We start from the raw sequence: 12,177 nt of genomic DNA on the forward strand, positions 1-12,177 counted from the left end.
TGCGCTGATCTTGGCATCACAGCATTTGTCTTCATCTGGGTCCTGTGTCATACACTGACACACAAAATGTTTTCCATCTTGAGTTATGGTGAAATGCTCAACTACAGCTGACTTCATGGGAAGCTTCTTTGACATTTTGAATTTATATTTAAAAAAAATTGTCAATCAAAATTTATTTTGAAGCCGGAGTTGGTACATTTCTACTGACTCCGACTACACCCAAAATTGCTTCCGACTCCAACTCCATGACTCTGACTCCACAGCCCTGCCCTCTAGTATAACCTAACCTGGCAGGGATACAGAATCTGTGACCCTCCAGTTGTTGCTCGACTATAGCTTCCATTATCCCTGACCATTAGCCATGGTGGCTATGGCTGATGAGGGTGAAGTGTAACAACATATGAAAGGCCCCAAGTTCCCCATCACTGCCTTAAGGGCTGCTTTATAGGAGATTTTTCAGCCTGTATCTGTACAGTATAAGCTAAAAATGTAATGTGCTGTGCTTAAAAATGTGTGTTGACACAGTATATACCACAGGAAGCTCCTGCTGGGCTGCAGCTCCGTGACACATGCAGTCATTTTGGAAGACTTGCATCATCTACAAGTATCATGTGATCAGAATTCTCTTGAACAGGCACTAAAGAACAAGGGAATTGCCATGTGACAATCGATTCACTTTAAGTCAACATTTGAAAGAGATAAAGTGCTAGTCTAAAGGTAGGGAGGAAAAGAGAATCAAGATTGGTTTATAGTACTCTGGTGGTGGTTTCTTGGCAGTGGTTTTGTGTACTCTAGGCAAAGTTATTGAATCTACATCTAATCCTTATGGGCAGAATTTCAATTAGCATAGATGTCCTTCCATTCCAACTCTGTTCAAAAGTTGGTTGATGCTACTTCCACCAGAAGCAGCAGAATCCCTGAGTCTCAGGGGACTTCTACTTGCAGTGGCGGAAGAAGGCACATAAGTCAATATTCTCTTCTCTAACCAATCATTTACATTTTAAAGCATGGAAAACCTTTCCCAGACTGACTCTACCCGGTCTAGATACAGAGTGTATTTTTGCTGAAACAAAAATAAATCTTGTAGCAATTCAGACTTTGGCAATAATTTATGCATTCAAGGCCTGGTTTGCACATCATGTTAAACCACAATGCATGTTTAACTATTGTTTAATGTGAATGAGCAGAGTGCTGGTTTACACTGCTCAAGCAGTCCCCACTTTGCTCCTCCCTATATGGTTTGCTTCGCTTAAACAATGAGTGGAAAGCCGAGAACAAACCTTAGCTACCACTTGTTTGGAGAGAAACAAGTTATGAGCCCTGTTTTGGATCACATGACAAAGACTTGTTGCTTGTGATGCATTGAGCAGCAAAGGTGGAGACAAGTGAGGATTTTCGAGCAGCATGCACCAGCATACTGGTTATTTGCATTAAACTACAGCTAAACATTAGCTATGGTTTTAACGTGACATGTGAATATGGTCATGTACACAGTTCAAGTGAAGAGTGATGGTCTTGAATCAAGGGAGAAAGGGTTCTAGGATGCTTGCACTACAGTTAATAAATACTGACACATGACAGGATTGCCAGATTGAAATTTGCTATCCTTGCCCCTCTAAATACCTGATGAATTCTGGGCTTTGTCAATAAGAATGTGTTTGCACAGGAAACAAGCAAAGAAAAATTTAGATGCCATTGTTATGGCCATTAGTTTCACCACAAGAAAAGAAAATGGACTGCCTTCAAGTCGATCCCAACTTGTGGCTACCCTATGAATAGGGTTTTCATGGTAAGCGGTATTCAGAGGGAGTTTACCATTGCCTTCCTCTGAGGCAATACCTGCACCGAAAAGTGCTGGATTTTCCACCTCTGTTATAAAATCTACTCCCAGTTATTGTATGATAATTTCTCATGACTTGAACAGTTTCTTCAGCCCTACTGGATATTCAAATCAGAGTTCCGGGGCTGCTCAGTAAACTGTCCATGCAATAGGCGGGAATCACATGACAAATCAGTGGTAAAAGCTAAAATGGAGAGGACAATTAGCCACAATGAAACAGCTGGGATGTGGATAAAGCAATGTGTGGACCGACCCTAAGGAATAAAAGAACAAAGAGCCATATTCTATTTCTTTATTCTTTCTCCCTCTCTCTATTGTCTGGACCTCACTCTTTAGATCAGATTGGTACTGCTAGTTTTTTTTAGTAGTTCCCTACAACAGTATTCCCCACTTACAGCTAAGAACAGCAACAGACTTGAAACCTTGTGCAAATCTAAAACACAGTATTCTTTGAACTAAATCAAGGTCTACAACAGTTTGATGCCTCCACTCACAGTTCAAAAGGCCTAGCTGTAAAAGTGAAGCCAGTGCAGTGAGGATCATGAAGAGCAGCAGTCCTCCTCTTCGCCCAAGAAATCCAACAACTGGGCACATGGCTAGACAGGACACAAGTGTAATTCCTGCCATGGTATAATAGTCCGCATAAAAATTGTTGGTGAGTGACATCTTATCTTCATGACCCATCATACTCTTTGCAAAGCAGTGGTGTATCCCATAGCCAGTCAACCTTTGGGAGACAAAACATGAGGAAGAACAGGGTATTGTCAATCAATCACTTTATTACAGTCAAAAACCAGATACAATAAAATATTAACAACCATTTCAAAAGATTAATTCGCGAAGTGGTATAAAAGTTTTTTAAAAAATTTAAAATTAAAAGGCACACATTTAACAATCAGGGATACATATTTTTCTCCAACGGATTGCAGCAACTGTGTATTTGGCAACTACAAGAGTAACTTGGGGAGAACAATCCCCAAGTAAATAATCCACATAAAATCTTTCTGATCTACCGGGTAATGACTTTAAAATGGGCACGATTAGTTGTTGTCTTAAGTCTTGATAAAAGGAGCAACGAAGAAGCACATGCTCGCTAGTTTCTATCTCGTCGTATCCACAAGGACATAGCCTTTTTAAGTAAGGTATTTTATTATACCTGCCCTCAAGGAGAGCAGAGGGGAGTATATTTAGTCTAATTAATGTAAAAGCTCTCCTATAATTGGGTAAGTCCAAAGTCGATAAATAAGACATTAAAGTGCAAAATTTAGGGTTATGTCTTTGATTCCTAATTTGCATTAAATGCTCTTGAAAATCAATATCACTAAGACGCTTTTTAATTGTTGCGCTAGCCAAATTAAAACCCATCTGTAAAATATTGGGAAGGGAAAATCCCAAATTAGATATTTTAGCGAGGACAGTTTTAACCCAAGGGGAACCAAAAGAATCCAATAAGACTTGCGGGGCCAGACCAATCGGATTGAATAGCAATTTGAGCCAGAACAATAGTTTCATTTTCCAAACAAGGGATTCAATGGATTGTAAACCAACTTCCAACCTCAGTATAAAACTAGGCACACATGTAGGTACTCCAAGAATAGCTCTGAGAAATGAGTTTTGGATAGATTCTAAAACTACAATGTTTTCACTTGTAGTTATTTGTGAGCCATAAAGTAATTGAGGGACAACTTTTGCTACAAATATTTTTATAATGGGTGGAACAAGTTGTCCACCCTTATTATAAAAGAATGATAATAGAGCCTTAGTTGTACGCTTGGCATTTAGCATAGAGTATTTAAGATGCAATTGCAATGAGCCTGTTGATTGAAGAACAATTCCTAAATATCTGAAGGATTTAACTTGGTCTATACAATAGTTATTAATTCTCCATACGTGATTTATTTTTCTCCTTGTGAAAATTAGGACTTTCGTTTTCTCATAGTTTATAATAAGTTCTTCTTTCAAGCAAAAAGAAGCAAAAGCCCTCAAAAGTCTTTTCAAACCAATCGGAGATTGGGATAACAATACTATGTCATATATTGATGAGAGAGCTAGGGTGATATCTTTTATGTCCTATACAACATTTAATGTACTTCTGGTACTAAGTTAAATATTAACCAAGACTCTGAAAATGTTGTGTTAAAAGTCTTATGTGACCTGTACACAGTATACAAATTGATTTTGCACATAATTGCTTGACTTGCATAATTTATCCAATTCTGTTAGTTTGGGGAAAGGGCAAGTAGCAAGAAATCTACTTATGATCTACTTACTAATGAGCCTCTTCTTTGCCATTATTTTACTGGACATACATATAGCCCTGAGAGTAAGCAGTAGCGGTGGAGGTGTGGATTAATCTTTGCTTAAGACCTATGTCAATATATGTATAATAGCAATGCTTACGTTCATGCCTATTTTGGTACTGAAGCATGAACATAAGTAGAGCCCAACTGGATTAGACCAATGGCCTATCTGGTCCAGCATCCTGTTTCCACAGTAGCCAACTAAATACCTATGGTAGCCCACCAACAGGACATGAATGCATTAGCCCTTTCCTGCTGTTGTTCCCCAGCAACGGGTATTCGGAGGCATTCTGCCTCTGAACCTGATGGTAATATACCACCATCATGACCAGTAGCCATTGATAGCTTGAACCTAAATGAATTTGTCTAGTCCTCTTTTAAAGCCAAGTTGGTGGCCATCACTACAGCTCAGTAGCAAATTTAATCGTTTAACAATGCCAATAAGTCAGTCAATTGTTTTTGCTAAAAATACTGTTCATCACAAAAATATAGACATAATCAAGCTGAAACATTTTAGCATAAGCAATCCATAATGCACTGGACCCCATTCTGGTTGGTTGTCCTTTTATGATTAGAAGGAGGCAACTTGCCATTAGTTTCACTTTTTTCCCTGTAATGCACGACTTTACATTTGCATGCTTATCAGTTACCATAGTCAACTGAGTAACAAACGATTTTTTCCTCCAGAGATGATGGCAAATCTAAGGTAATATGTAGGCTCATATCAAGAGGTTCATTCTGCCAGATGTTTGACAGTCACTTGGTTTTGTGTCTCAAGCAGGAATAAAAAATGGGAGGTTCTTTCAAGTCGTTAGAGCACATGTGGACAATCAACAGCCTTTGGCAACTCTCTGTGCGGCCCACTTTTCCCTGCTGCCCAACTGATAAACTGCCAAGTAGCATGAAGTCAGTGACCTTGGCTGTATCATAATCACTGGGGAGTAAAGGATTTAACCTGCCCCTCAAATGATCCTGATGCAGTCCAGTCAAAAGTTCTGTTCCCACACAGGGAGGGAAAGTTAAAAATGTGTGTGCATTGAATGTGTGAGTTATTGGCCCCATTCACCTGGCATATGGCCCCTTGAGTGCCCACCCATCACCACATGTGACCTTTGGGAATAAAAAGATTGTCCAGCCCTGTTTTAGGGAGATGCCATACATGGCTATGGGCTGCACTTCACCTGTGGATCGCAAGGTGCAAAGGCCTGCTCTAAAGTCACATTCACTTGGGATCGGCTGAGCACTATACACCTGATTGCATCCTACCTGGGCTTACTACTTATCTGGCAAGCTATCTTGTCATCTAGAATTTCAGGTCACAATGCTCTGCTCCCCACACTATTTTCTTTCTTACTTGGCAGTAAGTAGTTCAAAAGATCCTGAGGCTGAGATGCTTCTTACAAGGGGTTCACACATGCACATACATCACTTCAGTGCTCAACAGTTGTTGATGCTGCCGAATGTTTGCACTCTTAAAAACTATTGTGTTTTGGCGGTATGAAAAAGTTCTATCTGTTGAACTACATAAGTGAGTGCTGCAGTCAACCTATGATAAACATGGTTATGTGAACCTGAGTCCAACACCACCTAGAAAGGTTTAGGTTGTCCATCCTTGCACTAGTGTTATCCAGGAAGTGGATGATGTATGTAAAAATGTTACATTAATGGCATTGCCATCTATGACCAAAGCAGACAACTTCTCAAAACATTCCAGGCTTCTAAAATGGCACCCTGAAAAGTTGTCTGTTACTATAAATGTTCAGGAAATGACAAAGCAAACTATTAGTTCTACAACACACATTTATGGCTGACCATCTACTGTTCCTTGGGAATTTTTATTTTTAATCTAGAGATTAGAAATTTCTCTGTTTTATTTCAAAATGTTTTGTTTCAAGGATGAGTTTTATCACAGTTACAGGTGACAAACCCTTTTGGCAAACCTGAATGCTTTTAGTGAAAAGCAACATTCACCCACAGATGTATTCCCTTTAACAAAACAATCAGGATGTTTTGTACCACCACCACCACCATCCTGCTTTAGACAAAATTCATCAAAAATTGCATTATATACTGTTCATGTTAACAGTATTGCATACACAGTGTTTTTCTGTGGTACTTGAGAACAAAGACATTAACTCTCAGGAAATGCATCTGGGAAAGACCTGAATGTGGAACTGCACATCATGACTGCAATGCAATGCACAGCATTGGGAGCAGGTAACTTGAAGGCCAGTGGAGAGTGGCTTTATGCTTGCCCTCAAAACTGCTTTTCCCCAGCTGGGGTTGCATACCTATGTTTCCACCACAAACAGACTGGAATAATGGGCTGCTGGGGAAAAGCAGGAGAAGTCAAAACTGGAAGGCAGGGGAAGGGATAAAGCACACTTCTTCTGATCTGTTTCAAATCATCCCTTTACAATGGAGACATGGCAGGAGTTGCAGATGCAACATTTAGTTCCATTTTGAGTCTGATCCAAGGGTGAACTAGTCACTTTGGAGAATGAAGAGCAGCCAGATTTTCTACTATTCACTTTCACAGCTCCAGTCTAAGACACTCAGCAATATCCAGCTTGAAGTAGATCCATGGAAATCAATGGACTAGAGTAACTGAAGTCCCTTCATTCCAATGGGTCTACTCTTAGTTGGATATCATGCACTGGATTTGTGTTTGTCACTGCTCTATGGACATCAATACTGAATATACTGGACAGGAGTATGGTTATACTTACGAATTCACACACAGCACAACTATGTTTTTCCACAGGTTCCTGGTTCCCACCACTTTAACAATGCAAACCTTTTTCGGCCTCCTGGAAAGTTCTCTCTCTAATTCTGAAACAAAAGCAACAATTCACTTCTTCAAAAAAAATCATGCATTTTGAAATTATGCAGAGCATCCTAGCAATACGGATCTTCTAATTAGCATATTCCATTTCTTCTTTCCAAGTTCCATAATATAGTGAACTTTGCTTGAGTTATTACAGACCTCTGAGGCCTGGAAATTGAACAGTATTAAGTGAAGTTCAGTGTACCTCCCTTATTCTTGATTCCATGTATGTACTCATCCTTAATTGCATCCTCTCTCCCTTGCAGGCTGTGGACACACCAGTCGCTTCAAAAGCAGCCAGAATGGTTTTTCTGGCTACGTTTTGAAGCAGCTCTGCCCTCTGCTGGCCACACCTTCCTTCCCCATTGGTGACTTCAGGCCTTTCAGGACCACCCACAGCAAAATGTTGAGCCAATCACTGTCTCTGCCTGAGCCTGCAGCCAATCAGTTGCGAAATCTGTCTGAAGCTGATTTTTTTTTTAAAAAAATGCACTCAAGCTGATCTGACCAGTTTTAGAGTAAAAAGGGGCAGAGCTTGATTAGCATGTGCCCGTTTTCAGAAAAGAGAGGTGGTGATGCAGCAGAACCGGCACAACAGTGTGTTTCTACCCCAAGTCCTCACAGCCACATTCTCATAGAACTTGAGGATTTGATGCTCACTCTCATCTTCAAGATTTTTAGAAATTCATGTGGGCGTGGGTTAACAATTGGAAATGGCTGTGAAACGGAGAGCTAGGGCAGACTTCTAAATACCCATTTCCCTTGTTACCTTTGACTGGTAAGAACTGCCTCCAGGAGATCATGCAGGAAAGAGATCCAATTTTTGTTTCCTCCCTTGACCTTAAGAGCTTCAATCTGAGAGAGCAGGTGAACTAGTTAATTTTTTTTGTGTGAGCTGGCAACTTTTTTTACTTGCAAGGCTGAACCCAGGCTCTATTTCTAGTTAAGTATTGTGTTGGATTGCTTGATATCAATGGTAGCTGTAGGATGCCCATGTGAATGTGTCTGCCTCTTGCTCAGGTGGAAACAACTCTCCCAGGACAAGGGATCAGTACATGCCATAATGCCCTATGGCCCTGCAAGAATTTGTGTTGCTTTTATTTATTTTATTTATTTTATTTTATTTATATACCGCCCTAAGCCCAAGTGCTCTCTGGGCGGTGTACATAAAATAAATAAAGCAATCAGGAATATATAAATACAATGAAACAATAGAATCAAACCAACAAAGGTAAACAAAAATAATCAAACAGTAGCTTTGAAGACTCATGCCTCCTCTACATGTGAGTATGGAAAAATACATCTTTAACTGAAACCCTACTAATAAAACACCGCTACCACCACATACATTAATTTTACCTATTTTTAAAGCAGTCTGAATAATATAGAATATGCATGAGATTGACCCACACCTCGGAGCTTGAACAAGAACCAAAAGATTACGCACAAATGAGATTAATTTAATGATCTCAAGATAATATATTGTAGTTTGCAATGTCTGAAGTTTATTTAAACTTGATATAAGCCTTATTTAAACTTGGTACAGTTACTAAGGAATATGGGAGTGATCTTTGTCTAATTAAATCCCTATTTAAATATAGGGCCTAATTTTTTCTCTCTCTACTCCTGCTAGCACTCACAGAAGAAGGTTGAATTCTGGAGTAGTCTTCTCTCAGGTCCAGCGCTCACTCTGCTTCTCATTAGCTTGAATTATTTTCACATACAATGAGGATTTCTTTCTGAAAAGAAGTTTTCTTGGGGTCAGGTCCACCACACTGAAGACTTTAAGTTCCCTGCTGCCTGCTTGCTGAAGCCTCTCTGCTTCTTTAAGCACAACTCTTCTCGAACTGTTTGTCAGCAGCTGCTGTTTCCTGGTCCTTCCCCTTCCAGACTTTGTTCAGGCTACTCGTCTCAGGCTCAGCCTTATTCTCTTCAGAACTGCCTCTTCATTTGTCTGCCCATTCTGCTTTCTTTAGCCTTCTATTTTCCTTTCTCAGGCTCTTCTCTACCTGACTCAAGTTCCAGCCAACTCCCAAGAGTGCTTTGTCTGGTCTTTTATTCTCTGCTGGCTACAGCATCTGGCCAACAACGCATGGACACCTTGCAGGACCCCCTCTGAGTGGCCTTTACCCAAGAATCAGTAAGAACTTCTGAGTGCCCCTCAGAACACCAATCAGATTAGCCCCTTCTAATGCCTCTGATCAGTATACATGGCAGTGGCATGCACCTTCAGTACTGCTAACTGAGAAAGGTGCTTCTCTCCTTAACAACTGTAACCAAGGCTTCTGCTGGCAGTCAGACCGCCCCCTCCCCATGTTATAACCTTCACAGAGGATTGAGAGCTAATCAGATACAGTTGTATCTCATGGTTCATTTCAAGCAGAGCCATTTAAGTGCAAAACTTAACCCATTCATAGTACATTCTTAACACCTATCCTTTTATCTTAAATAGTAATACGCAATAAATGTCTTCATCACAGTAGGAAAGACAAGTATGTGGATGGGGAGACAGACCTGACTCTACTAAGGGACATGTCACCCCATCCCCACTCTTTTCACCATGGTGAAAACAAATGCCATTCTAATCCCAAGAAAACACCTGAAACAGTGTGATGCTTTCTCTGTGGAGGAACTATAGACAGTAAAAGGAAGCAGAGCCTGCTTTTCTCTTTTCAAATTATTTCCTGAGAGACCAGCGGAATGAGAAGATAAAATGTTTTTCTTGGCATTTTTCTATTTTGAAATGGAGATTCTCCATTAATTGTCCTGTATGCCTTTGTGTAACCCACCCTTCCCCTAGTTCAGCCTTTCCCAACCAGTGTGCCTCCAGATCTTGTTGGACCACAACTCCCATCTTTCCTGACCATTGGCAATGCTGGCTGAGGCTGATGGGAGTTGTGGTCCAACAACATCTGGAAGCACACTGGTTGAAAAAGGCTGCCCTAGTTGGTACTCTTCAGGTGTTTTAGACTACAGCTGCCATCATCCCACTGACCATGTTGGCTGGGGCTGGTGGGAACTGTAGTTTAACTACACCTAGAAGGCACTAGGTTGGGGAAGGATGATTTAAAGCATTACACCAAATACATACTTAAGATTTATCTTCACCACCTGTCATGGCTTATTATCTGTTCAAACACCATTGTAGCTATTTATTATACAAAAAATGATTTCCAGGTTGGGGAAGGTTAATGTAACAAGAAGTTTTGGTTGTTGTTTTTCCAGAGTCCTAACCTAATTAGTTTTCAAAAGCTTTACTATTACCATTTTAAGTCTGAAACAAATTGCAGGGTTGACTTAACAACATGCCCTTCCCCATGTTTTCCTTTTTAATTTTTTTCCCAGCCTGAGAAAGTGTTCTGTCTAACTTGAAAGTTCACATACTGCGTCATGAACACCGATTGGTCCTAACAAAGGTATTGCTTTACTGCCCCTGTACATTTTTTGCCTGATCTTTGTAAACAGTTGGAAACACAAGCCTCCCTCAGACTGATTTAGTCAAATTCCACCCCATCTCCCCCAAACACAGGAAATTTCATTTCACATTTTCCTTTGGAGTGACGTGAGGAAAAGCCCCAAAGAGAAAAAGATGTTTTACACATCTTCTTGCAAACTTTACTAGACGCTTTCCTGTACACTACTGCCATCACTCTTTGTAGCCTTACAAATTCAAGGGCACTGTAGGAAAATGAGCATAAAGATAAACCATACCATTCATTGCAAAATATGAAGCCCAGAATAACACAATACCTCAGGAACTATATACTCAGTATATGTACACCTATTCTTTTTCTAAAGTACTGTAGAACAACAGGAAAAAAAGAGCACCAATTTTATATGTGCACAACAAACTTTCCTATTATCCTCACAGAGTTGGATCCACCGTTCCTGTGAGAATGTGGGAGATGGCATATGGGACTGGTGAGGAAATCAGTGAAAACTGCCTCCCCTCCTTAGTCCATGGGAGCCTCCACTGAGTCTCAGTCTCTTCCATGAATGAACAGTCTGGTTCTAAACCAAAGTTATTTTCAGGAAGTGGAGTTTATAGAAGAGTTAACCTAAAAACACTTACATATAATGGGGGGGCATGGTGGCAAATATACTACAGCAAGAGCATATAACCAAGCCCAGAGTGTAAAACAATGGCAGAGATGGGGGCAAAATAATATGATTAAGATTACCATTTATGTTGTATCTGTGTGCTGCTGTCACCCTGCTTTTCCTCCATGATGGGACTCAGGGAAACATACAGAGGTGCCCCCCCCACAGACTTCTATCCAGGCACAGACCAGAATCTGACCTGTTTAGCTTTATCATGGGAGCTCAGTCCATGCCCTAAGACCATTATACTAGTACTGTATAGTTCTCTATCATAAACATGAACCACATCTCTAAGGGTTGTATTCAGCTAAGTCCTACTCAGAGTAGACCCACTGAAATTAATGAACCCAAGTTAGCCATGTCTATTAACTATTAAAGGGGTTTACTCTGAGTAGGAATAGCACTGAATACCATCTAATTGTCTAGTCAATTGCATCTTATTGATTTCCTTCTGCTATTAAGGCCTTGTTTACATAAAATGTAAAAGCCAGAAGAGCCTTAGGGGAATCACTGTTGGATCCCCAACACCCTCTGCAGTTAAGACAAAGCTAATTAATTGATTGCATCACCTTAAACAACCCAGCAAAACTGAATTGCTGAAGTGTTTTTTTTTAACCTATGTTTGTAAACTTATATTTTGAATGAACACACTCATTTCCACTGCATTAAGCATTTTAAAGAATCTTGTAATAGGACAATTAACTTTTTTTAAGATGCTGGACATTACTAATCACCTGGCTAAACTCACTGAGAGTTTGGAAAATTTGCATCTTAAAACCCATACCTTAAGATGTGTTGTGCCTACATTTATGTATCCATTTCACAGCCAAAGATGTACAATCAACAAAACTCCAGGAGCTGCTTGACTCCAGAAGAAAGCTTCACTGTTTAGGAGATGTGCATAGAACTGTTCCTAAATCATAGTTTGTCTGCATTTAAGACACTGGTCACAAGTCATTGAGCCAAGACTTACAGCCCTATCCTTGGCTATGTGTAGATTGATGCTAAAATGTAGATATGTGCTGAATTGCACAGGAACATAAAAAGATACTGCTGGATTAGGCCAAACACCCGTCTAGTCCAGCATTCTGTTGTCAGAATGGCCAACC

The 12,177-nt window shown here is 40.1% G+C and overlaps 1 protein-coding gene across 2 annotated transcripts in view; it reads right to left on the reverse strand.

Annotated features, from left to right (window-relative positions):
• The window catches only part of SLC22A23 (solute carrier family 22 member 23), a 147,166-nt gene that overhangs the window by 19,045 nt on the left and 115,944 nt on the right, over nucleotides 1-12,177 (reverse strand). For both annotated transcript variants that reach the window (XM_061590951.1, XM_061590961.1), the window contains 2 exons: nucleotides 6,870-6,972; nucleotides 2,335-2,567 (listed from right to left, as the gene is read on the reverse strand). In XM_061590951.1, coding sequence (XP_061446935.1) covers nucleotides 2,335-2,567; nucleotides 6,870-6,972 — 336 coding nt within the window. The remainder of the gene's footprint in view (nucleotides 1-2,334; nucleotides 2,568-6,869; nucleotides 6,973-12,177) is intronic.

The sequence above is a fragment of the Rhineura floridana genome, chromosome 1 (genome assembly GCF_030035675.1).
Source record: "Rhineura floridana isolate rRhiFlo1 chromosome 1, rRhiFlo1.hap2, whole genome shotgun sequence".
Lineage (NCBI taxonomy): Eukaryota > Metazoa > Chordata > Lepidosauria > Squamata > Rhineuridae > Rhineura > Rhineura floridana.